At 34.6% G+C, this 23,419-nt stretch overlaps 3 protein-coding genes and 2 pseudogenes across 4 annotated transcripts; all 5 read right to left on the bottom strand.

Moving 5' to 3' along the window:
* Window positions 1–477: 477 nt before the first annotated feature.
* On the bottom strand, window positions 478–3,005 carry LOC145571902 (uncharacterized). Its single transcript, XM_081630929.1, has 2 exons — window positions 1,968–3,005; window positions 478–656 (listed from the first exon to the last, which is right to left on the bottom strand). The coding sequence occupies exons 1-2, from the start codon at window positions 2,397–2,399 to the stop codon at window positions 552–554; spliced, it is 537 nt and encodes a 178-aa protein (XP_081487055.1). The 5' UTR covers window positions 2,400–3,005; the 3' UTR covers window positions 478–551.
* Window positions 3,006–5,156: 2,151 nt separating this feature from the next.
* LOC145570273 (cytochrome P450 736A117-like) lies at window positions 5,157–8,360 on the bottom strand (annotated as a pseudogene). Its single transcript, XR_014096422.1, has 2 exons — window positions 7,423–8,360; window positions 5,157–6,564 (listed from the first exon to the last, which is right to left on the bottom strand). The product of XR_014096422.1 is annotated as a cytochrome P450 736A117-like (transcript).
* A 1,117-nt stretch (window positions 8,361–9,477) lies between these two features.
* Window positions 9,478–12,072, bottom strand: LOC145570272 (cytochrome P450 736A117-like). The gene is made up of 2 exons (XM_081629310.1): window positions 10,990–12,072; window positions 9,478–10,255 (listed from the first exon to the last, which is right to left on the bottom strand). The coding sequence occupies exons 1-2, from the start codon at window positions 12,028–12,030 to the stop codon at window positions 9,632–9,634; spliced, it is 1,665 nt and encodes a 554-aa protein (XP_081485436.1). The 5' UTR covers window positions 12,031–12,072; the 3' UTR covers window positions 9,478–9,631.
* Window positions 12,073–13,183: 1,111 nt separating this feature from the next.
* Window positions 13,184–16,042, bottom strand: LOC145570274 (cytochrome P450 736A117-like). The gene is made up of 2 exons (XM_081629311.1): window positions 14,713–16,042; window positions 13,184–14,000 (listed from the first exon to the last, which is right to left on the bottom strand). The coding sequence occupies exons 1-2, from the start codon at window positions 15,634–15,636 to the stop codon at window positions 13,383–13,385; spliced, it is 1,542 nt and encodes a 513-aa protein (XP_081485437.1). The 5' UTR covers window positions 15,637–16,042; the 3' UTR covers window positions 13,184–13,382.
* Window positions 16,043–17,088: 1,046 nt separating this feature from the next.
* LOC145570809 (cytochrome P450 736A117 pseudogene) lies at window positions 17,089–19,618 on the bottom strand (annotated as a pseudogene).
* Between the last annotated feature and the right edge of the window lie 3,801 nt (window positions 19,619–23,419).

Consider the following 23,419-nt stretch of genomic DNA (forward strand, 5'->3'; position numbering starts at 1 on the left):
ACATTCACCCGTGTAAATAAAAGTTCCAAAACTTGATAAGTTCAATTGTCCGAAGTGTACATTGATAGTTATATCACAAAACTAATAAGGGGACATGCACAAAATATTGTGCACAACACATATATACAAAAAATGATAATGCATAAGCGCACGTAACTCCTTAAATTGTCCATATTATTCATAGACTATCACATAATTAAACAAATGGTTATTACTTTGGTCTATAGATTTTACATATAAGGGTAAGAATCAAAATACTCGTATCGTCGTACTAATTTTGGTGTTTAAAATATAATTACACGTTTATACTTTGTATGTTTTTATAGTTTAAAGTCATACCCCATAAGCATATCATATAATGACATAACTTCTAGCAAGTGAGATTCCAATTTTTTCTCTATTTAGAAGGGAATTCTCTAATTCTAAAACAAATAAATATAACTTAAATCAATCTGACTTAACCTAAAAAAAGTCCAATCCAAACCAGATAAATAAACATAACTCAAATTTAAATAAATCTAACCAACTCTACCTAACCGAACCCGACCTAGTTACTGGAAGAATGGAGGCCGATTCACCAATATATTAACACAGTGCTTTTGTCCACATATCTCCTTAGAAGATGGGCCGTCAGCAGCACTAAATTCTACAATGCCCTGCAAAACATCAACACCAACACCATCAACTGTTAAGTTTGCTTTGATAATTAGGGAAGACTTTATTGGAACACAAACAAGAGATTTTGAAAGGGGCAACAATCCATCTTCATTAAGTTTGACCGGATTATCTGAGTTGCTTTCAAAGAGAACACTCTGATAATATTTCTCATCGTAAACATTCGAGTAATCATGGTTGCTATACTAAGCCACAATACTCCCATATAACTTACTGGATGACAAGTCCAAAGTGTCATTAACATTAATCCTTTTGAGAAAAATGTTGAATCGAGCTTGTAATCCCTCGTAAATAACAGTGAAATACACTGCAACATATCCATGATCCCCTCGAATAAAGGAGCATACACGCTCTATAACGCGAAAATCAGTCTCAACATCTCTTATGTCAACATAAAAGCCAAAATCATCTAACGCCCACATTGCTTGGTCATCAGTGATGTTATTTGACCTCGAGTTTATTGTCATTACAGATCTGAGGGGGGCTCTCATCTCTGTGAAAAAGAGGATAAAAAGGAAGTCTGATATTGCCACAGATTTTAAAGGGAGGCTGCATATCATTTCTACCTATACCAAATGAAAACACCTCCAAAAGATGAATTGGTCTTGCAAGCCAGTAACTAGTTGGACTTTGTGGTAACTGTAAGAGATACACAGACATCAAAACTCATGTCACAAAAATAAACCAAACATCACATGTAATAATCAATCATCAATATATTATACTCAATATATTATACTATAAGACAAGCAAATCAATGTAGAGCTGATAAATATCGCTATAAGATTTGGTTATTGATTTTATACGATTTTAAAATAAAATTACATTAATATAAATATCTAATGAAATTTGTATGATAATATTCTTATTTTTATAACTGTTAATATAATCAAATTTTCCTAGAAAAAACGGGAAATTCTCTGTCTCTCATGGTGAGAAACGCAATTTGTTTCTCATGGGGCATTTTCGTAAATAAATCAATAACTTTTTCATTATTGTGGGCTCCATAGTTGAATAAAATTGTTGGTTTATTACGAAAATGCCATGTGAGAAACAAAATTTGTTTTTTTTTTTTTTTTTTTCACCATGAGAAACTGGGGTATCCACAGAAAAAAAAACAAGGCCAAAAAAAAAAAAGAGAAAATACAAGTTAATTATGATCATCAAGGCAAAAATGAAATATTTTATGGTAAAACGACTATTTGAATTAAAATGGCTACTTGATTTAGTAGTTTAACAGAAAAAATCATGTAAAGATGATTAACTCAACAGCACTCCAAAAGAAAAATTACCTTGTTTTCTGTCTTTTTGATTAGCTCTTCTGCTTCTGTCTCAGTGATTGGTTTCAGATCACTTCCTCTGTAACGTTGCTGATATGCATCACCCCAATTGACTCGTACTCGAATACGCCCATTTTCTCCTACTACATCCTTCTTATCCACTCCCCTTTCATGAGCAGAAAATCGTAAAACCCCCTCAGCTAGTTTGCTTCCATCACTGCTGTATGCGAAATTTACAAGAAAATTGAGGGGGCAACTCTTCGAGTGAACTGGCACAGCCACCACTGATCTTGATAACTCAATAAAACTCCTAGACTTGACCGATACACATTGATCACGCGACAAATTTAGAAGTATACTCGAATTATCTCCATCATTTGAGCCACTGCCAGGAAAACTGGTATGTGCAGCAACAGTCCCATAAACATCAGCAAATTCGTCCATGTCATTCCTATATGCAGAAGTATCATAAACAGCATAATCACCATAATAATCATCACGATTATAGTCTATCGTATCATAACCATCATATTTGCTGAAGAACACCACCTCCACAGTAGCTACCACAGCATAAGGGAAGGTAGCATTAATGCAATGTCACAAAACCAACATTCTCCGCCCCGTGTTCCGTGTAGAAGCTATTCTTGTAATCTAAATTCAATTTCCCTTGAGCAATCACAACATCGTCTCGGGTTTTGTTTCTTAAGAACACGTCCACCGTGACATATTCATAGGGTATAATGACACGCCCATCTTTCGGTCCGGTTAAGGTCAAGTATTTGTTATGTGTATCAAGGTCGATTAACTCGGGGTTGTTGCGATCGCGGTTGTAGATATCAAAAGCATGACCTAACCCATTAGTGACCTTAATGGTGCCATAGATTTGATATCCAAATGAATCGGAATCGGAATCGGAATCGAATGGCCGGACGCTAACGGAGAATACCTCAAGTAATGGTGGTGTTGTTAGACCAGAGTTAGGCTCATTATCACCCCACGCTTCATAAGTAGAGGAGCCCCTCTCTACATAATCCAAATCACTTATCTTAATCTCCTCCATACCTGTATGAATAACATCTAGGGTTTTAATATTTTTAATAGCATGTAAAAATACAAAATTGTCTAATCCTCAAATTAAAGGATTGTGCAGTACATTAACAACCAAATTTGGTTCAATTATCATATAAGGCTAAAAAAATCACGTAATTTTAGGGATATTAGATTCAATTATCAAATTAAGCTCATAAATTTGTTTTCTAGCAACATCACTGGTTATAATCATAGTAATTAGAACCAATAATTGAGATTTTCAACCCTAAACTTATTATAATTAAATAAAATTAGATCAAAGATAAACCCTAGATTGTGAAACAACAACTAACTTCAAAAGCTTGTGGTATAGAATATATATACAGACCGCTCAGAAACTCGGGCTTCGTCGGACTGCTGCTGTGCTGCGTGCTTCTTTGTTCGTCTTTTATTTGTGTGCTTTCGGGCTTGTTTATTAATAAGAGGACATGAAAATCGGGTTATTTCAAAAGTAATAAAATACTCCTTCCGTCCCTGAAAGATTTCCGGTTAATTTCGCGGGTTTTAATTAAGAAACTAATGTGTGTCCCGGACGATGCTTCGGAGTGCTATTTTGTACTTTAAACTTTTTTAATTTGATATTTATGTTCAACTTAGGGCCTGTTCATATTTACTGAACTGAACTGAACTGATTGGAGCTGAACTGAACTGAACTGAACTGATTGGAGATGAACTGAACTGAACTGAACTAAGCTAAAATGAATATTTTATGAGAGAGGAAAATTAAGAGCTGAACTGAACTGATTGGAGCTGAACTGAACTGAACTGATTGGAGCTGAACTGAACTGAAAATAAGTAAATATGAACAGGCCCTTAGTGTGATTCTGGCGTTGCCTCAGATGTTACGGTTTTTTTTACCTCATATGTATTTATTTTCTAATCTTGTGAAAAATAAATAAATTAAATAACCTCTAATTTGAAAGGAATATATAATGTTAATTATGTGAAATTTAAAACACTAATAAAAGTTAGCTGAGATGGTAAGTGTACAACCTTTATTTGTTGGAGGTTGCGGGTTTGAATCTAAGTACATGAAAAAGGAAATTTATTACTCTCTCTGTACTCCAATATAAAATCTCATGTGGGGTTAGGGAGAGATAGAGAGAAAAAATAAGGCCCCATTCACTTCACCTTATTTTGCTGAACTGAAATTCTTGTTTTTAATGAAACAAAATTATATTTATAGAACTTAAATTATTTTTAAAACATAAATTAATTTTACTGAACTGAAATTATTTTTGATGTCTGATCTTATTTTTTTTTTACTGATTTTCTATTATAATTCTTCTTTAAGAAGTCTGAATTTTACTGAACTGGATTTATTTTTACTGAACTGAAATTATTTGTACTGAGTTGAAATTTATTTTAGTGAAAAGAACTTATTTTTAGTGAAATGAAATTAGTTTTACTTAATATTATTTTTTAAGGTGAAGTGAAAAGGGCCTAAGTAATTGGAAGTAATTGAAGAGATAGAGGGAGTGTTTTGGAAATTGGTATTAAAGGTAAAAAAAAACAAAAAAAAAAGTAATAAAAAAAAAATGAAAACTCATCAAAAAGAAGGGAAATAATGTTAAAAAAACAACATTTATATATAGAAAAAGACATTATATTTTGATTTACCCAAAAAGAAAATAAGACTTTGTATTAGAATACGGAGAGAGTAGTAAATACCAAAAAAAAAAAAAAAAAAAAAAAAAAAAACATTGTACTAAAGAAAATAACCATTGTTTACAACATGAAAAATAGGTAAGTGTAACTATTACACCATTAGTAATATAGAACTTAAAACTTGATCTAGTAAAATAAATAAAAAATAAATCATCATTACATACTACTAAAAGCGAATCTTAAAACACACTTGTCAATGTATTATTAAAAAATTTCCCGCCAAAAGTATCTTCTAAAAAAGTTATTGTTACTTAAGGAAAAAAAAAATCTAAATTATGACATAATTTGTTTTATATAAAATATAAATCTTTTCCTAAAAGATTAAACTATCCATTATAAGTTTATAACTATTACATGTTTTTTTAAATATTTTCTCTTATATGCTTTTATTTTTAATATACTCTATATTTTTAGCATTGAAGTCATTATATAAAAAAGAAATTATAATAAAATTGTCAAAAATAATTAACCAACGTGCATTGCACGGGATTTAACCTAGTAAAATAAATAAAATAAAATAAAATATAATTTCGTACTACGTATATAATTTGATGAAAAATGGTGCAATTGGTCTAGAAAGATTCAATCAGCAAAATTGAACATGAATGGTGATTTCATGACAATTTGCTGTCAAAGTGTCAATGGGGTTTAGTTGGATGAAGGTTGCTTACCTTCAATTCTATGCATTCTCTCTCTTCTTTGTGCTCAATTGCGCGCACCCTGGAAGAATCATGGGATTACGAGGTTTGTTTTTCAGTTTTTGTGCATACCAACTGTTTGATAAAATGCCTCACTGAAGTTGGTTTGGTTTCTGAAGGAATACTCTTCTAATTGAATTTAGTTCTTACGTATTCTGTGTGAGTAACTAGATGCACTAAATGAAGGCATATATATATTTGTACATACTCACATTTGTATGATCTGGTTACCTCTTATCGGACCGGTTTCTCGAAACGTTGATGATCACACTGACTTATGTGAGCCAGTGAGTGTCAATGAATTTTATGTGCATTGTGCTATGACTTTGGTTTGTGAAAATGTGACAACATAGCTGAACTTATTACTAAATATATTAATGGGTTTTTTAATTGTATTATACATTGCAATGAAAAGAAGACGAAAGAGGTGCAAAAATAAAGCATAGGATAATGATAGTAGTGCATAACCCATGAAGTATTTTGGAGTTGCTAGTTATTGCTGTTTTATTTTTTCAAGTAAAGCATCAATAAGACCTTCAGTTGCCTGCAATCGCGGGTGTTGCTGTTGCAAGTAGTGGAATTTCCCGATGGGCGGTTAGGCCAATGCATTCAGTCATATCTAAAGTCTCACCGTCTGCTCCACCAGGCAGCGTCCAGTCGAACTTGTGCATGAGGTTTGCTAATACAAGCTCATTATTAGCAATAGCAAATGTAATTCCTGGGCAGATCCTTCTTCCTGATCCGAATGGAATCAATTCGAAGTCCTGCCCTTTGAAGTCTGTAGGAGAATTTATGAACCTCTCAGGATTGAACTTTTCAGGTTCATCCCAAGAAGCGGGATCTCTGTGGATTGCCCAAGCATTGGTTATAACTATGGTACCTGCTGGAATATCATACCCGTTAATCTTGGTGTCTTGTATTGATTGTCTTGGAACCAGCAAGGGAATTGGAGGATGTAGCCGAAGGGTCTCCTTGATCACTGCTTTCAAGTACTTCATCTGCTCCAAGTCATCTTCATTCACATATAATTTCTCTCCGGTAATTTCTCTGACTTCTCTTTGTAGTTTACTCATTTTTAAGGGATGCCTTAATAGCTCTGTCATTGCCCATTCTAGGACTGTGTATGTTGTATCAGTCCCACCAGAAAATATATCCTGCATCAGTCAATAACTTCACATTAACTGAATTCACAAAATACTCATAATTGAAATATTGTGCCAAAATCTGAAATATTATGGATGTTCTTGTATATTAAGCTCAACACTCAATGCTTATTGTCTACATCTATAATCAAATTTGATTTAAAAGCTGTTATAAACATGTATCATGTATGTATGTATTTTGAGCACTTATTATCCATCAAGGACACTGCACCATACTATAATGGTAGTTAGTATTGTTCCTTCATATTTTTATATTGGCAGAAGTTTTTTTTTTTTTTTTTTTTTTTTTTTTTTTTTTTTTTTTTTTTTTGTTACAAAATAATTTAGTTCTGCCTGTATGTGTATACCTGCAAAAGGTCTAAGAATTGGTTTCGTTTTTAGTCAAGTGTGGTTGTTAATTGCTACCTTGTAGATTTTGTGTACCTCATAAGCTCAGCCTTTAAAAAAACACCTTTGAGTCTTTGACAGGATATTGCCACCAATATCCTTATCAATTTCCATCGGCAGCATGTTATATGGTTATTCTTATATGTGAAAACTGAACTAGGAGCAATGTTGACTGTTATAAAATCTTAATACTTGTAGAAAACTAGAAAAGGAAATTACGTTCACTACAAACCACTAGCATATCATGTGCCTACTAGGTATTTAGGGATCCTGGAACTAGAACATTGCTATATATCCTGCCTTCCCTACGGCATGGTAGTTGATATTGACTTGGTGAAGAATAAAGGGAGTAGAATTTTCGAGTTAGGGACATGATACAAGGAAAACAGAACAAGAAGATGAAAGAGTTTAAGCCTTAAAGATGAAAATAGCAAAATGGATTGATTAAAACAAGATTGTTACCAGTATAAGAGCTTTGATGCTGTCTCTGTCAATGGCGAACCCAGCTGTCTTTTCTTTCTGAACTTCAAGTAAAACATCTACAAAATTCTTAGCCATTTCATCATTTTTGCTCTCTTTACCCTTTCTGCTGTCACCTTGACCATCCTGGTGCTCTTTAACAACCTGCTCAAGAAAGTTATCGAATTCTTTAAAAACTTTATCCACCTTTGCATCCGACCCATCAAGCCAATTAGTCCAAGCCGAACACGGAATAAAATCCCCAACCCTAAAACGGCCTAGCAACTCTAGAAACTCCTTCAAGAGCCTCTTAAAGTTAATATCATGTCCTTCATTACCACTGTATTTCCTTCCAAAGGCCACTCTGCATATCACATCATTTGTTAAAGTCATAAACATCTCGCTCAAACTCACAACTGAAGATGGTGAGCTCTCAATCTTTTCCATTAGAAGAGTCACCTCCTCTTCCCTAACACTTCGAAAAGACCGCACCCTTGTGTTACTTAAGAGCTGAAGCACACATATACTCTTCATCTGCCTCCAATACTCACCATACTGAGCTGCTGCACGTCCTTACCATTGTAGAGAAGCTTGTTAATTGTTTTTAAAGGTGGCCTAGTGCAAAATGTTGAATCTTGGATTTTCATAATCTCGCGAGCTGCTTTGGCAGTGGAGATGATAAGGACTGGTGCCTTCCCTAGATTAATTAGCATAAGCTCCCCATATCTTTCAGACAGTGATTGGAGAGAGCGGTAGGGGTAAGCTCCTAGCTGATGAAGGTTGCCTAAAATCGGAAGCCTTGGTGGAGAAGGGGGAAGGCTTTTTCCAGGAGAAGATTTTGTGTGAATCCATTTGTATAGGAAGAATAAGAACAAAATGAGTGGAGAAAATGTGAAGGACTGCAGCAGGATTACCTTCAACTGCTCTATGCTGGGCAGCATCCTTCTGTGTGCAGACTGTGATTACTTTCGTTCTGAATATGTGCTTAAGAAATGAAGATATGTTCTTTGTTAGAATATTCTTGTAATTGTATTCATTTGACTGACCAAAAAAAAGTCTGCTTAATATGTTAATTAACGTCACAGTGAACAAATTTTTGAGTGCTTATGGGACCATGGCAGCAATTTGTTTACTAATCTTTTGTACGGATGTGTGGGTAAAGATTATTGACCGGAGATAGGAGGGTGTATAATTCAATGCTATATTATTATTAAAAAAAAAAATAAAAAAAATAAAAAATTATGTTAATCTTTTACTATTTAGATAAAGAATTTTGTTACTAGGAGTTAGTAGTGGTGGTTATGTTTTTGCTTAAGCTTAAAAATAGTGATTTTTTTTTTAATTAGTTCTGAAAATAATCTGAAGTTCTGACTTTATAGAGCAGTTATATGAACCAGTACTATATAGTATAAAATAATGCCATTTAGGATTGACGTCGATCAAAGAAGGAGAATTTTGGAACTCTAATGCTCCAAATCTTTAAGCACTTCTTGTATCATATGGAATTATGCTCTGCTTTTGCAAAGCTTGAAGGTGAAAATTAGTTCCATAATTAATCATAAATTGGAAAACATACTTATTTGGTTTGCATCATCTTGGCAATAAAAAACATTTAACACCACACCCCACCCCCACCCCCACGTCCACCCCTCCTCCCCCCCCCCCCCCCCCCCTCCCCCCTCCCTCCCCAACCCTTTTCCAGTCCCATGTCCTCAGAAAATTCTTTGTTTAGAATGATACCATCATGGATACTAATTCTTGCAGTCGATTCTTACCAAATGTAATCATCTTTTTTTACTATTATTTTTTTTAACTTATTTTTACTGATCTGGATTCCTAGTGAAAGTTACAAAATGCTTTGCCGGGGGGGGGGGGGAATCTAGGGTAATCTAGAAAGGATACATAGCGTACATTCATTGTAAGGCACTTATTCCATATTAGTACTTTATACATGTCTTTGATGAATTAATGTCATTTTATGGGATTTAGCTAGCGAAGTCAAACATGGTTTATTATTTTGAAACAGGGAATTCAGACTTTCAGAGCGACAAGGAAAAGCAGGGGAAAGGATTAGGAGTATGAAAATCTGACAACGTAAAAAATATAGGAATTTTAAGATCTCTTCCTTGCATATATACAAGTTTGTATTGTTTATTGCCCATCTATTCGCTGCCAACAACTCAGGGTAATCATATGCAAGGGTGTGGAGCCTTCAGTTTCCTGCAGATGCAATACAAGATTTTGCTACAGCAAGAAGTGGAGTATTTTTGTGCATATTGATACCAAAGCTCTCAGTCATGTCCAAGGTTTCAACATCTGCTTCACCGGGCAACATCCAGTCAAACTTACGCATGAGATTTGCCAATAAAAGCTGACTGCTTGCCATGGCAAATGATATTCCTGGGCACATCCTTCTGCCAGCTCCAAATGGAATGAACTGGAGGTCATGGCCTCTGAAATCCATTGAGGAATTCAAGAACCTTTCTGGATTGAACCTCTCAGGTTCATCCCAAGAAGCAGGGTCTCTGTGGATTGCCCAACCATTTATTATAACTCCTGTCCTTGCAGGAATGTTGTAGCCAAATATTTTGGTATCTTGGGTTGATTGTCGGGGTATTAACAAAGGAACTGGAAGATGTAGCCTTAAAGTCTCCTTGACCACTGCTTTCAGGTACTTCATATGCTCCAAGTCATCTTCTTTTACATCTACTACTTCTCCGGTAATTGCCTTCACCTCTTCTTGCAGTTTTTTCATAATTCTAGGATGCCTCAATAGTTCTGTCATTGTCCATTCTAATAGGGTGGAAGTTGTATCAGTTCCAGCGGAAAACATATCCTGTTAGACAATTACTTTATACAGTTAGGTAACGTGGTAAAGTACTAAAAGGGTAGTAAAGATAATCTTTGTTTGTTTATCACTCTATTCTCTACAATCGTCCTATATTATTATTGAGATATGCACTATCTTCACAGTCAGTGTACACTTCAACAGTCACAATCTTGGTTTAGAATAATTAAAACAAATAATACGTAGAATTTTCACTTGACTGTTGGTAGAGTCCAACTTATTACTTGTTATCTGATTCTGTTTGTCCTGTAGGTTTTGCTTTTGTCATAGACTCATAGGTGACTATTAGGTTTCTTTTGCTGTTATGTCTACACCTCAAACCCAATCTTGTCAAGCCTCAAGAGTCAAAAGACTCAAAACTAGCCTATAACCAAGAGTGAGTGATAGGCACAATTCAAAAGATATTCCTTAGTTGCAAGATATCGAAGATTTATGAATAGAATATATGAATAGGTTCAACTGACCACACTATGCTTATCTAATACTTGGCTCCCTAAAAATAGCTAAGGAATTCAATGATGCTGAGAATGGAGTATGTTACATTAGGCAAAATTTGCTGTTGGAGTGATTATTCGAGTGAGTTGAAGTAGTGACATACCTATAACATGTACATTGCGATTTCTACAGTTCTGTTTTATATAGACGTTACAGAAAAATGCATATGAGAAATGAAAATGAATTTTGGCAGTTAGTAACTTCCGAACAATTGAGTAAACACTAACCAATATGAGAGCTTTTATACTGTCTCGGTCTATGGGAAAGTGAGGTGTTTGATCCTTCTGAACATCAAGCAAAACATCGACAATGTCCTTCACTTTTTCATCACTGTCACCCTCTTCATTTTTCCTGAAATTATCTAAACGGTTCTGGTGTTCTTGAACTACTTTTTCAAGAAATCGATCAAATTCTTTGGCAATCTTATCAACTTTTGCATCCCATCCATTAAGTTTATCAATCCAAGTAAGCCAGGGAATCATATCCCCAACATTAAATTCAGCTAGCAACCTGTTAAACTCTTTCATGACCTTATTAAAGTTGATACCATCTTCTGTTCCAATGTACTTCCTTCCAAAGGCAACCCTGCATATCGTATCGTTCGTGAATTCAATAAACATCTCGCTCAAATTCACAGGTGATGATCCTGCTTTTCTTATTTTCTCAATCAGTAGAGCTGTTTCTTCTTCTCTGATACTGCGAAATGACCGAACCCTTCTGTTACTCAAGAGATGGAGCACACATATACTCTTCATCTGCCTCCAATATTCTCCATAAGGTGCTCCTACAAGATCCTTGTAGTTATATAGGAGCCTTTCTCCTTTCTTAGACATTGGTCTGTTAGCAAAAACAATATCATGGGTTACCATGATCTCGCGGGCTGCTCTTGCTGAGGAGATGACGATGGTAGGAACACTGCCTAGTTGAATCATCATGAGGTCTCCATATTTCTCGGACATCGATTGGAGAGAACGGTGAGGTTGAGTACCTAGCTGATGTATATTGCCTAGAATTGGTAGCTTTGGTGGAGATGGAGGCAGGTTTTTCCTGGAAATAGTTGTTAATTGAAGCCATTTGTAGAGGAATAACAGGAAGAGGATGAACGATATAAGTGTTAAAGGTTGTAAGTAGATGTACTTTAGTTGATTTTGCAGCAACTGCAGAATTCTGGAATTCATCTGTAAAATTTTACTGTAGAATTTGACGATTGATGAATTGTGTGGATATGATGCCTTTAGAGGTAACCAAGAGATAACCCCATGATTCATGATTTGTGGGGAGTAGGGACTACAGTCCAGGACACAATTTAGTTCAATTTAATTTATATATCTGTTTAGTTAGTTAGCCACAGGCCCATAGCCATCCTTTTTATTTATTTATTTATTTTATTTTTTTTTTTTGGTGGGGGGGGGGGGGGGGGTGTTGGGGCAATAGAAATAGTACTCACCTCCATCCATTTTTTTAGCTGGTCACTAGTGTACTATACTCACCAACCCAATTAGAGATATCAAAAACCGACCAAATCTGTTTTAGATTTCGATTCTTGTAAACATAATAATTTAGTATGACTCAAATTTGATACATAATAGACCTAAATGAACCCAACCAAATTACCTAAATGTGACACCTCTAGATCCAATGTTCAAAAAAGCTAAAGGACAAACATAATAGTAAGTTAGAACTAAAGTCCTCTTATCCGTTAGACTGTAGCTGTAAAACTTTATAAGAATGGAGAAATGGAATAGAGAGGATAAATCAGCTGTGAAGGGGGTCAATTAAGTGTTGCCTTTTACCAATTGGATATGAAGTAATAAGCTGTAACATTGGGCCTAGCGACTAGCCCACTAAATGATTTTGGTCCAACGGGTTGCATCCAAGTGAAATGTCATGCCACATTGCCACTACTTTGAATAATCTCAGCCTAATTAAATTCCCTTTGTCCCTAAATTAGAAGTCTCTTTCTCTTATGTGAGCAATAAATATTAAAAATAGGATTTTAATAAAGGGGCGGAAGGAGTACGTAGTATACAATAAGGTTTTTTTTGTAAAAAAAAAAAAGGAGATCCTATGCTATAGGATTATGTCATTTGGAGTGTTATATTTCATATGTTATTTTTACAAAATAGAACAATAAAGAAAAACATAAGTAAGAGATTCAGTCATGAGATTTATGAGTAATACTGGTCCAAATTATCGCTTGGGTTAAAAAAAATTAGTTTATGGTTCTATTTTGTAAAAAACTAGAAATAACATACAAAATATAATGTGACATGACTCAATGACTATGACAATTACTTCATAAAATTTATTTGGATGATCTGGTTACCATTTAAGGGACCAGCTTCTCGGAATATAGTTGATAACTGATTGTTGTGAGCTAGTGAGTGAAATGAATTTGATGTGCATTAGTGCTCTGACTTGTGAAAACCTGACAATTTAGTTAAAGTTACCATATTTCTGGATTATCTGATTCGTATTACATTGTAATGAAAAGACAAGGGCAAAATATGAAATAACAGCATAACTTATAAGATCATGTTAGAAGTGCATGAGCCATAAAGCATCTTCTAGTTACTGGTTATTGTTGTTTTATTCAGTAAGTAAAGCACCAATAAGACCTTCAGTTACCTTCAATCACAGGTATTGCAGTAGCAAATAGAGGGAGCTTCCTATGGGCGGTTAGGCCAATGCATTCACTCATATCTAAAGTCTCACCATCTGCTCCTCCGGGTAGCATCCAGTTGAACTTATACATGAGGTTTGCTAATACAAGTTCATTATTAGCCATGGAAAATGTAATTCCTGGGCAGATCCTTCTTCCTGATCCAAATGGAATCAATTCGAAGTCTTGCCCTTTAAAATCTGTTGTAGAATTTATGAACCTCTCTGGATTGAACCTTTCAGGTTCATCCCAAGAAGCAGGATCTCTGTGGATAGCCCATGCATTAGTTATAACTGTGATACCTGCTGGAATGTCATACCCGTTAATCTTGGTGTCGTGCATTGATTTTCTTGGAGCCAGCAAAGGAATCGGAGGATGTAGACGAAGGGTCTCCTTGATCACTGCTTTTAAGTATTTCATCTGATCCAAATCATCTTCATTAACATATGATTTTTCTCCGGTAATTCCTCTGACTTCTCTTTGCAGTTTACTCATTACTAAGGGATGCCTTAATAACTCTGCTATTGCCCATTCTAGGACTGTGTATGTCGTATCAGTTCCACCAGAAAACATATCCTGTATCAGACAATAACTTCACATTAAAAGAATTCACAGAATACTCATAACTGGTGTATTGTGCCATATGATGAAATATTATGTTTTTTATGTGTAATTTAGGCTAAAAAGGTGTTATAGACATGTATGTATGTGCGTATATTGCTCTTGTCATCCTTCTAGGATATTTTATTCTTCTTATTCTTTTATTTTGGTGGGGGGTTGGGAGAAGGGAGGGGGATTATATTGTTTTTCCTGTATGTGTTTACCAGCGAAAGGTCAATTTTGTGTCTGTTTGAGGCTTATTTGGTCATTAGTAGCAACCTTGTGTAAAGCTCAGTCTTCAAAAGAAGTTTAGATGGGATATTGCCTCCAATTTCCTCTTAATTTCTTTTGGCAGGATGTGATACTATTATTGTTCTCATATGTGAAAACTGAACTTGGACTTAATGATGGCTAAAACCTTGGTTCTTTGGTAGAAAAGGAATTTACTGATAAGCAGCACAATTCACTGGCATATCGTGTGCCCACTCAATCAATCTGGATCCTGGATTTCTGGGACTAAAGTCCTGCCTTTCCTATGGCAGGGTAGTTGACGTTGAATTTAAGGGTGTAGAATTGCTATTTAAGGACTCGATTCAGGGAAAATAAAACAGGAAGATGACATAATTTAAGCCTAAAAGATGAAACTGGTGGAATGGATAATATTTTTTTTTAATAAAATAATAATTACCGGTATGAGAGCTTTGATGCTATCTCTGTCAATGGTGAACCCAGCTGTCTTTTCTTTCTGAACATATAGTAAAACATCTACAAAGTCCTTGGCCATCTCATCATTCTTTCTCTCATCACCCTTTCTGCTGTCCCTGCCACCTTCATCATCCTGGTGCTCTTTAACAACCTGCTCAAGAAAGTTATCAAACTCTTTAGAAACTCTTTCCACCATTGCATCCGACCCACCAAGCCAATTAGTCCAAGCCAAACACGGAATAAAATCTCCAACTCTAAATCGGCCTAGCAAATCTAGAAACTCCCTCAAGAGCTTCTTGAAGTCAATATCTTGTCCTTTATTACCAGTATATTTCCTTCCAAAGGCCACTCTGCATATCACATCATTTGTTATAGTCATAAACATCTCACTCAAATTCACAACTGAAGATGATGATTTCTCAATTTTTTCCATGAGAAGTGCCATCTCTTCTTCCCTAATACTTCGAAAAGATCGCACCCTTGTGTTACTTAAAAGCTGAAGCACACATATACTCTTCATCTGCCTCCAATACTCTCCATACTGAGCTGCTGCCACATCCTTACCATTGTAGAGAAGCTTGTTGGCAACCTTTGATGTTGGCCTATTGCAAAATGTTGAATCTTGGGTTTTCATGATCTCACGAGCTGCTTTGGCAGAGGAGACAATAAGTACTGGAGCTTTCCCCAGATTGATCACCATGAGCTCCCCATATCTTTCCGATAGTGATTGGAGAGAGCGGTAGGGGAAAGCTCCTAGCTGATGAATGTTGCCTAAAATCGGAAGCCTTGGCGGAGAAGGAGGTAGGCTTTTTCCGGGAGAAGATTTTTTGTGAAGCCACTTGTATAGGAAGAATAAGAACAGGATGAGTGGAAGAATTGTAAAGGACTGTTCTATGCTGGGCAGCATCCTTCTGTTTGCAACTTTGCACACTGATTTTACTGAATGTTTGTGCTTAGGAAATGAAGGGAAATTCTTTGTTAGAATTTCTTGAACTGTTTTTATTTGACTTACCAATATTTAATATCCATCATGATATGTTAATTTATTAGATAGTGAACTTTGGACCATGTTAGCAATTATTTGGTGGAGACTGAAAATAGGAAGGTAGATTTTATAAATAAAATATTGTCTTTTAATATTTAAAGATAGATTTGTGTTACTGGTGGTTGGTGGCAGTGGTTATGGTTTTATAACTTTTTAGAAGAAAGGGATAGATGCTTTTTTTAATAATAGTTTTGTCTTGACTAGATGAAGTAGTACTATTTGAAAATAGATTTATGTTTAAACGAAGAATACTAAATAAGTATGCAGTGCTGAAGGATAACACTGGAAACTTACATTTATATTTTGTCTTGTATGGCTTCATTCTTTAAGCATATGTTGTATAATGGCCTTAATGTACAAAACTATATGACTGGATTTTATCATCATCGTGATAATTTTTTTGTGGCAGAACCTTATCATATTGAATCTTAAACTTCTATTTTTATTTATTGAGACTAATCCTGGATTCCTAGTGAAATACTTTACCTGAGGAAAAAAAACACACACACACATTTCAAGGATAATCTAGCAAGGATACAAATTCATGGTCAGGTACCAAGTTCATTTTATCACTTTAGTACTCCGGTACATGAATATATGACTCAAAGTCAATTAACGAAAAAGTAAAGGAACTAGGAAAAGCAGAAAGATTTAGGAAATCAGAATCTGATTAAATAAAACATGTAGCAATCGATTTGCATAAATACAGATATGCTGTTCGTGACCCATCTATTTGCTGCCAATAACTCAGTGTATCAAATACAGGGGTGCAGTCGTGCAGGGCCTTCAGTTTCCTGCAGCTGGTATACAAGCTTTTGATACAGCTGTAGTATTCCTGCACAAAGTGATCCCAAAGCTCTTACTCATGTCCAAGTTCTCACCTTTTTCTTCACCAGGCAACACCTAATTAAACTTATGCATGAGATTTGCTATTAAAAGCTGACTGCTTGCCATGAAGTCTGTTTGGGAGTTCAAAACTTTCTGGATTGAACTTGTCAGGTTCATCCCAAGAAGCAGGATCTCTGTGGATTGCCCAACCGTTTATAATAACTCCTGTGCTTGCAGGAATGTTGTATTCAAATACTTTGGTAGCTTGGGTTAATTGTCGATGTATGGACAAAGGAACTGGAAGATGTAGCTGTAAAGTCTCCATGACCACTGCTTTCAGGTATTTTATATGCTCCAAGTCTTCTTCTATAGAGTTATTCCCTTCATATATATTTGAGACACTTTTATACCTTCTATATATTGTTTTAATTACAAAGTATTTGCATTGCAACTCTAATAACAATAAAAATTACATAGTCCATACAGTAGATAGTACCAGTAGAGTAGTAGACAGTAGTACATGCTCGTCTTAGTCAAGGTTATTAGTATTGATGAGCCATGAAGCATCTTCTGGCTGCTATTTATAGTTGTTTTATTTCTATAAGTAAAGCACCAATAAGACCTTCAGTTACCTTCAATCACAGGTGTTGCAGTAGCAAGTAGAGGAATCTTCCGATGGGCGGTTAGGCCAATGCATTCACTCATGTCTAAAGTTTCACCATCTGCTTTACCAGGTAGAATCCAGTTGAATTTATGCATGAGGTTTGCTAATACAAGTTCATTATTAGCAATGGCAAACGTAATTCCTGGGCAAATCCTTCTTCCTGATCCAAATGGAATCAAGTCGAAGTCTTGCCCTTTAAAATCTGTTGTAGAATCTAAGAACCTCTCTGGATTGAACCTTTCAGGTTCATCCCAAGAAGCGGGATCTCTGTGGATTACCCAAGCATTGGTCAAGACTGTGATACCTGCTGGAATATCATACCCGTTAATCTTTGTGTCGTGTATTGATCTTCTTTTGGACAGGAAAGGAATCGGAGGATGTAGTCGAAGGGTCTCCTTGATCACTGCTTTTAAGTATTTCATCTGCCCCAAATCATCTTCATTAACAAATGCTTTTTCTCCGGTAATTCCTCTGACTTCTCTTTGCAGTTTACTCATTTCTAAGGGATGCCTTAATAACTCTGTCATTGCCCATTCTAGGACTGTGGCTGTTGTATCAGTTCCACCAGAAAATATATCCTGTATCAGTCAGATAATAACTCCACATTAACCGAATTCACAGAATACTTATAACTGGTTTATTGGGCCATATGATGAAAATTGTATGTTTGTTCCGTATAATTTTGGCTTAAAAGGTGTTATAAACATGTATGTGTCAATGTGTGTACAATTGTACATAGATTGCACTTTTCATCCTTAAAGGGTATTGTTGGGAGAAGGGAGGGGGGGTTATACCAGCAAAAAGTCAAATAATTTGGTCTTTTTGAGGCTTATTTGGTATTTGATCAGGTCTAGTTAACAGCAACCTCATCAAAAGTTCAGTCTTCAAAGGAAGTTTAGATGGGATAATGCATTAATGCCACAAATATCCTCTTAATATCTATTGGCAGGATGTGATACTGTTGTTCTTATATGTGAAAACTGAACTTAGACTAATTATTATAGTCAAACCTGGATACTTGTAGAAAAGGAATTTCAGGGTCGTTTGGTTGGATCATTTGGAATGGGTTGGAGAACTCCATTCCATCTATTTTTTTTGTTTGGTTGAGTTTTTTAATAACGGAATCTCATCCCAGGTGTTCTAACTTTACCCCATACCTATTGAATCATGCCCACCTCTCCCCCTAATTCACAATCCATTCTATTAATGCAGTATATAATCCATGCTAACAATAAAACCAAACTTTAGACTAGTATGGGTTTTAGAGTCCATACTTCTCTAGTATGAGATTCAATATCAAATCCATTCCAATATAATGAACACAAATCACTGGCATGTGTTTTTAGAGACTCGATTCAGAGAAATTAGAACAGGAAGATGAAATAATTTAAGCCTAAAAGATAAATTAGTAAAATGGATAAATTTAAACGAAAAATTAGTTGTTACCAGTATAACACCTTTGATGCTATCTCTGTCAATGGCAAACCCAGCTGTGTTTTCTTTCTGAACATCAAGTAAAACATCTACAAAGTCCTTAGCCAATACATCATTTTGGCTATCTTCACCTTTTCTGCTGTCTCCTTGACGATCCTGGTGCTCTTTAACAACCAACTCAAGAAAGTTATCAAACTCTTTAACAACTCTGTCCGCCTTTGCATCCGACCCACTTAGCCAATTAGTCCAAGCCAAACACGGAATAAAATCTCCAACTCTAAAACTACCCAGCAATTCTAGATACTCCCTTAAGAGCTTCATGAAGTTAATATCTTTACTATATTTCCTTCCAAAGGCCACCCTGCATACCACATCATTTGTTAAAGTCATAAACATCTCACTCAAATTCACTACTGAAGATGATGATTTCTCAATCTTTTCCATTAGAAGTGCCATCTCTTCTTCCCTAACACTTCGAAAAGATCGCACCCTTGTGCTACTTAATAGCTGAAGCACACATATACTCTTCATCAGCCTCCAATACTCACCATACTGAGCTGCTGCCACGTCCTTGCCATTGTAGAGAAGCTTGTTACGGAACTTGGATATTGGCCTATTGCAAAATGTTGAATCTTGGGTTTTCATGATCTCGCGAGCTGCTTTGGCAGAGGAGACAATAAGGACTGGAGCTTTCCCCATATAAACAACCATGAGCTCCCCATATCTTTCAGATAGTGGTTTAAGAGAGCGGTAGGGGTAATTTCCTAGCTGATGAAGGTTGCCTATAATCAGAATCCTTGGCGGAGAAGGAGGTAGGCTTTTTCCGAGAGAAGATTTTGTGTGAAGCCATTTGTATAGGAAGAATAAGAACAAGATGAGTGGAAGAATTGTGAAGAATTGTTCTATACTGGGCAGCATCCTTTTGTGTGCAGATTGATTACTTATTTTACTGAATGTTTGTGCTAAGGAAATGAAGGGATGTTTTTTAGAATTTCTTGACCTTTATTTATTTGATTTACCAAATAAATATCAGCACATGTCAATTTACTTACAAATTCTTAAATGGACCTGGTTCACACTAATTTATTATGGACCACTAACATTAGAGAAAGTATGGTTGTTTTATTAATAAAAAAAAAAGGGTCACTATAATTAAAAAAAGTCACTATTGAAATAAAAATCATTTCGGTAATATATAGGCTTAAGTGGTTATTTTTGTAATGAAATATTTTATATACTGATCAATATGAATAATAAAGACCACTATGTTAAAATTAGGGTAATAGCATTGTATTTCAAGTTCAAAATATTATTAAACGTTGTAGTAGTTTTAATAAAGGTTACTAGGTTAAAAATAAAGTTACTATGTTAAAAATAATGGTCATTATGTTTAATATAAAGTCAGTTGCGTGTGTATAGACCTCGGGTCCACAATAATATTATTGTGGACCAGGTCCACGCAAGTCGTTTTGAATTTATTGTGGTAGGGGTTGGTATTGAAACACAACTTTTCATGGGGGGTGTAGGAATAGATGCAAGTGTCTAGGCATAAGTAATTACTCTCTTTCTCAGTCATCAAAATTTCTCATGTAAACCCCCCAACAAAAACCCTCATTCATCTTCAACCTCCAAATTTCTCCTCTCTTTCTCTCTCTTCAACAATCAAATAATTGGTATACACTAGACCCTAGTGTAGGTACCACACCCTACACCCCCCCTCTAAACGATGTGTTTAACAATCTCCCTTATGTACCCACTTTCTGCAATTGTACAGTAAAAATCAAACCACCATTTATCTTTTTTCACTTTCTCTCTCCTCACCCATTTTCTGCATTTTCTCTCTCTACACCCATTTTCAGCATTTTCTAATCCAAAAGTTTCAACAAACTTTGCGACAAATTATCCAAAAAAATTGTTCAAGTGCTACATACTTCAACAAATCAAGGTCGAAATTCAAAGGACTAAGTGATTTTGTTCATATTTAATTCGAAAAAGAGTATAAACCCTAATTTTTATAATTTATTGTTGCAATTATGTTACAGGAACATTTACTATTTTTAGTTTTAAAACTAGTAGTTTGAACAAGTACATTTTGAATTTTGAGTATGAAGTATTTCATTTTTTTTTATTGCAGTATGAAGGAAATAGCTTCGGAGAAGAACATCAAAAAAAATCTGGAGAAAAGTAAGCATTAATTAAATTAGTTCGTAGTGGTTTTTTTTTTAAAAAAAAAAAAAATTTATAAATGTTCATTTTCATTTTGATAAATGTTCATTTATATATTAGTATACAATCATTCACATGTTAATAAATGATTAATACAAATATTTATTTATATATTACTACATAGTCATTGTAAAAATCTCCTATTGTAGATCAAGAACTTTTAAAAGATATTAAAACTTATGGTATAGATGTTAACATTTCTACAATTCCGAGGTAATATATGAACATATACTGAATTATAAATGTTTATTTGTATATTTGAATCTATTTGAGTTTATATTTGACTTTATATGCCAAAATAAAAAATGTTCATTTTTATGATACGTTATGCACATTTATGAAATGCATAAATATTCATTCATGTGAGTTGAGAAACTGACTTATGCATACTATGAAATCTTTTGATCATATATGAAATTCATAATGTTCATTTACATATATAGTAATGTAAATCAATGTAAGTATTATACTATAATCTTAGCAATTTTTATTGAAGAACTAATAAATTATATCTGTACATTCTTCAGTTTTGTTGCAGAGCGAAGGAAACCGTTTCAGAGAAGAGAAACAAAGATTATACTTCGCAGTTATTTTTATTATTATTATTATTTCTTTTTTTTTATTTTTATAAATGTTCATTTTCATTTTGTTAAATGTTCATTTATATGTTAGTATAACGTCATTCACATTTTAATAGATGATAAATGTTAATTTACGTATTGATAAATGTTCATTTTCAATATATATAAATGTTAATTTACGTATTGATAAATGATCATTTTCGTTCTTATTCATGATCAACAAGTAAATGCATTAATTTTAAAATGAATATGTGCATATACTTAAAAGTTCATTTTTATACTACTAATTAAAGCACCCAATTATATCATGAATTAGTTATTTTAACAAATTTAATAAGGAATTTCAATAAGAGTGTGTGCTATGTTGTAGTTTTCATGGAAATGATTCTTACAATTACAATAAGGAGTAATTGCTACCTTCAAAAAATTTCAATAACAAGTACAAATTATAAATTTTATACATTTTTCATCTATAATAATGTTCCTTAATTAAATGTTCAATTATAAATAATTGTATGTTCATTTACAACTATTAATGAAATATGTTCAGTTTTGAAATATTATATGTGCAAAATGACGTCACTTGGAGAGGGGGGGTGTAGGTAGCAGAAGCTACACCGGGGTGTAGTGTAAAATTTTCACTTGGTATTTAAAGTGCTAATGGGCTATAAATGCCAGCATTAGTCTTGTTAGCATTTACGGAGTACTCGGTACCTAGAGTGCTGATGGGCTATAAATGCCATCATTAGTCTGTCAATGAGCTATGAAGAGGAGATCATTACATGTTAATTAGTCCCAAATTTTGTGATTCTTTCGTGCTTTGTGTTTCAAAAACTAGCTGGCCAAACCTTCAGCCACTCATCTAATCTTTCATGCTTTGGGATTTACTTGATATCTGCGAGTCTTTGAGCTTTCTAAATCTTCAACCAAATCCTCACCAGGCCTCCTAGAGCTCTATTCATTTGAATTCTAATCTTTCCCACAGTTGCATATTTTGTGCTTTTAGTTCTTAGAATCACGGGTCATGATCTGCTTTGGGAAATGAGTATGTTAATGTTTTTCCTATTGATTTATCTTTTTGTAAGAATCTTTTTGTATGATTTTGAACTCTGTAATGAAGGCTTCTTATTGGTCATCTTCTTATATAATGAGTAAAACCAATTCGAGTGCTCATTGAAGCTTGCAATAGAATGTGTTGTGGGGTTGAAGCATAAAAATTTCAGAACCATTGTCATAAGCTTTCATGTCTTTTTACTTTCTAGTTGATGCCCACATTGTGGGATAGCCTGAAGACATCTAACAATTTGTGTCTCTTGTAATAGGTATTTTGGGTCAAATTCTGCAATTAATGAAGAAACTGCAGCTAACATGAAAGGTTTGTGACAAAATGGAATAGAATCTAAATATCTTTTTTTTATTTTTTGGGTGTGGGGGGGGGGGGGTGTTTGTTGGTTTGGAATCATATTTAGAATCTAAATATCTAAATATGATTGTATTAAATGTCTTCCTGATGGCATAACAAGATTACAAAACCTGCAAACACTGAACCCTGAGTTTTGCTGGGATCTGAGAGAGTTACCAAGAGATTTTTGTGAATTGGAGAACCTGAGGCACTTGGCAATTGATGGCAGTGGTTTGAGCGATTTGCCATTAGGATTTGGGAAAATGACATCTTTGAAAGATTTAGATTATATTATAGTTGGGAAAAACTATGGTACAGATTCATTGCCTCCATGTCCTCCAATGGTTAGAAATATCAGTGTTAATGGCTACAAAGGAGCTGAGGTGCCGCATAGATGGTTGGATGGGCTTTCTAATCTTGCTTCCATTTGTATTAAGAAATGCGATAAGTGCAAAGTTCTCCCTCAGTTGAGCCAGTTGAGTCATCTCAAAGATCTTACTCTAGAAAAAA

Source organism: Chenopodium album, chromosome 12 (genome assembly GCF_948465745.1).
Source record: "Chenopodium album chromosome 12, dcCheAlbu1.1, whole genome shotgun sequence".
NCBI lineage: Eukaryota > Viridiplantae > Streptophyta > Magnoliopsida > Caryophyllales > Amaranthaceae > Chenopodium > Chenopodium album.